We start from the raw sequence: 3,636 nt of genomic DNA on the forward strand, positions 1-3,636 counted from the left end.
ATCTATATAGAATCTGATAAACAACCAGTACATCTATCTATATAGAGTCTGATAAACAACCAGTACATCTATCTATATAGAGTCTGATAAACAACCAGTACATCTATCTATATAGAATCTGATAAACAACCAGTACATCCATCTATATATAGTCTGATAAACAACCAGTACATCTATCTATATATAGTCTGATAAACAACCAGTACATCTATCTATATAGAGTCTGATAAACAACCAGTACATCTATCTATATAGAGTCTGATAAACAACCAGTACATCTGTCTATATAGAGCCTGATAAATAACCAGTACATCCATATATCTATCTATATAGAGTCTGATAAACAACCAGTACATCTATATAGAGTCTGATGAACAACCAGTACATCTGTCTATATAGAGTCTGATAAATAACCAGTACATCCATATATCTATCTATATAGAGTCTGATAAACAACCAGTACATCTATCTGTATAGAGTCTGATAAACAACCAGTACATCTATCTGTATAGAGTCTGATAAACAACCAGTACATCTATATATCTATCGATATAGAGTCTGATACACAGCCAGTACATCTATCTGTATAGAGTCTGATACACAGCCAGTACATGTATTACGTTGGATAATTAACAATATTAAAAGATACAAAGAACTTCTAAACAACAACATTGTAAAACTAGCACAATGACGTAGCTCCGACATAATGACACACACTGTAACAGCTGTTGATGCCTCATTATAATATGGGTTTTTTAAACGATAGTGGGGGTGAGAGTATTTACTCCATAAGATTCCTCCCTCCCCCCTAACAATTAGCCAGGAAACAGATAGAGAGAATAAGACCTTAATAATAATAGAGAGAAGATCTGAGCGTACAAAACTACAAGAATTTGTCGAGAAGACAGAAGAAGGGAATTTTAACAACTGATAAGGAATACGATTTATAAGTTTCAATGTTTGGGTAATTTTCGCGCAAAGTTACTCGAGGCCTGTTTGTGCTAACTGCTGTTGCAGTGTCTCAAATCTCCCGATTTGGCACCTCTCTGTGTTGACAGGTATATGTTGTATGAATAGGTAGGTGTTCTACGTGAGTATAAACCTAGAAAAAGCTACGTGAAAACGTACACAAACAAATGTTGTTGTTGTTGTTTTACCACCCGTCCGTTCATTCGTCTGTTGGTATTTTAGTATTGTTATCCGGTATCTACTTACACACTAGTTTTTCGTCCAAGTTCCCTCGTGACGTCACAGAAAGAGCCCGGATGAACTCTTCGAATTCGATACTTCCGTCCTGCACACGAGAAAAACAACGTATTGTAAATTTGATGAAAGTACTTAATGATTGAGGATATGTTGGTCGTCCTTGGTGTATATTAGGAACTGTGAAACATGAAACTGTTCTTTAAAGAGTGACCTTTGAAGTCGCAAACTAAAAAAAGTCTGTGTGTCCAGTGTTTTATTTTCTATATACATAGAGAGAGACTGGCTTACTGGCGTGGAAAGAGAGATGGGGATAAATAAACAACCAGTACACGTGACGACTGATAGATAAATATAAAGATATATCGATAGACAGATAGATAAACTGATAGATAGATAGACTGACAGACAGCTAGATAGATAGAAAGATGGATGGCTAGGCAGACTGAAAGATAGACAGAAAGAAACAAATGAGTAGAGCTTACAGAAAAAGATAAGACGTTGAATTTGTCGTTTTTATAAAATAATACCTAGACATACACATATTGACTGACTTACTGGTAGGGAGAGAGAGATGAAGATAAATAATCAATCAGCACACGTAATGATAGAGAGGAATGAGTAGAGCTTACGTAACAAATAACTTGTTGTTTTAATAAATTTAGTGTGTTAAAACGAAACGTTCTGTTAGAAACATGAGGTTTTCTCCATTAAAGGAAGATACGTACAATATTTAAAATAATCACACGTACAGTACGGCGATATGTACAATATTTAAACTACAACAAGCTATAATCACACATACAGTACGGCGATATGTACAATATTTAAACTACAACAAGCTATAATCACACATACAGTACGGCGATATGTACAATATTGAAACTAAAACAAGCTATAATTACACGTACAGTACGGCGATATGTACAATATTTAAAATAGAAGAAGTTATAATTACACGTACAGTACGGCGATATGTACAATACTTAAAATAAAACAAGCTATAATCACACGTACAGTACGGCGATATGTACAATATTTAAACTAAAACAAGCTATAATTACACGTACAGTACGGCGATATGTACAATATTTAAAATAAAACAAGCTATGACTACACGTACAGTACGGCGATATGTACAATATTTAAACTAAAACAAGCTATAATTACACGTACAGTACGGCAATATGTACAATATTTAACATAAAAGAAGCTATAATTACACGTATTGTACGGCGATACGTACAATATCTAAAATAAAGCCATCTCTAAAGTACACGTACAGTATGACAATATGTACAATATTTAAAATATAACAAGCTCTAATTATGGGTACAGTCGGCGATACGTACAAAATTTGAAATAAAACAAGCTTAATTACACGTATAGTACGGCGATACGTACAATATTTAAAATAAAACAAGCTCTAATTACACGTACTGTACGGCGATGAGAACTTCATCTGTATTCAAAATATTTTTTTTATTTTACATTTTATTTGATGGGACAATTTTTATCATATATATATGAAAATGTGCAAAGCGTCCTCTATAACGTCTATATATCTTCTTTGCGAGACCATATTTGGCCTAGCTCGAATCCCGTCACCAAACATGCTCGCTCATTCAGCCATGGAAGCGTTTTAATGTGACGGTCAATCCCAATTTTTGTTGGTAAAAAGTAGCCCAAGACTTTGCAGTGGGTGTATTTAACTAGCTTCCTTCCCTCTGGCCTATCACTTCTAAATTAGAGAGGGCTATCGCAGATAGGCCTAGAGTAGTTTTCACGAAATCGAACAAAACAAACAAACAAACGCGACCAAACTTAACTTTGTCTACCTTGTTATATTGATTACCTTAGATGTCTCCTCCGGTTAGACAACTGTAAGTTTACGGACTTACAACGCTAAAGTCCGGAGTTCGATACCCTGCGGCGGACATAGCAGTTAGCTTAATGTGACTTTTCTCTACTACAATCAACCAAAGTTTTGTTCTGAAATACACACGTTTACCGATTCATTTTGTATTTCTTTTTTTTAATAATGTTACGACAGCGGAAGTCACGTGATTCTAGTAACACATCATGAGATTCTCGAAGGATCTTGACTTTTCCTGGCAACTCTAGTCTTTTCTAAAGCGGATAAATAATTGCAGATAGACAGATAATTGAGTCAAGCGAGCGGTGGTGACCGTAAGTAAAGTGCGTGAACCGTTGTGAATAATAGCGTATGTTCAAGTTAAAGTGACTGTGGAAATTCTGTGCATTGCAAAGTTGAATTGAGAAAGAATAAACTAGTTTTATTTAAGAAAGGACTTGTATCGCTGAAGTTCCTCGGGAAGAATTTATACCGGAAATAAACAAACGACCAGAGACGTAACAATAATTTATTTTGTTTGCTTAATTTTCATAAATTTCCACCAGTGGATCAGCGCT

At 34.9% G+C, this 3,636-nt stretch overlaps 1 protein-coding gene across 1 annotated transcript in view; it reads right to left on the reverse strand.

The window, feature by feature from the left end:
* Positions 1–1,365, reverse strand: part of LOC106476748 (frequenin-1-like) — a gene marked incomplete at its 5' end in the record, with an annotated part of 12,204 nt that extends 10,839 nt beyond the window's left edge. Inside the window, one exon of the mRNA XM_013937380.2 lies at positions 1,216–1,365. Within this exon, the coding sequence (XP_013792834.2) occupies positions 1,216–1,365 (150 nt within the window). The remainder of the gene's footprint in view (positions 1–1,215) is intronic.
* Between the last annotated feature and the right edge of the window lie 2,271 nt (positions 1,366–3,636).

The sequence above is a fragment of the Limulus polyphemus genome, unplaced genomic scaffold (assembly GCF_000517525.1).
Source record: "Limulus polyphemus unplaced genomic scaffold, Limulus_polyphemus-2.1.2 Scaffold11450, whole genome shotgun sequence".
NCBI classification, from domain to species: domain Eukaryota; kingdom Metazoa; phylum Arthropoda; class Merostomata; order Xiphosura; family Limulidae; genus Limulus; species Limulus polyphemus.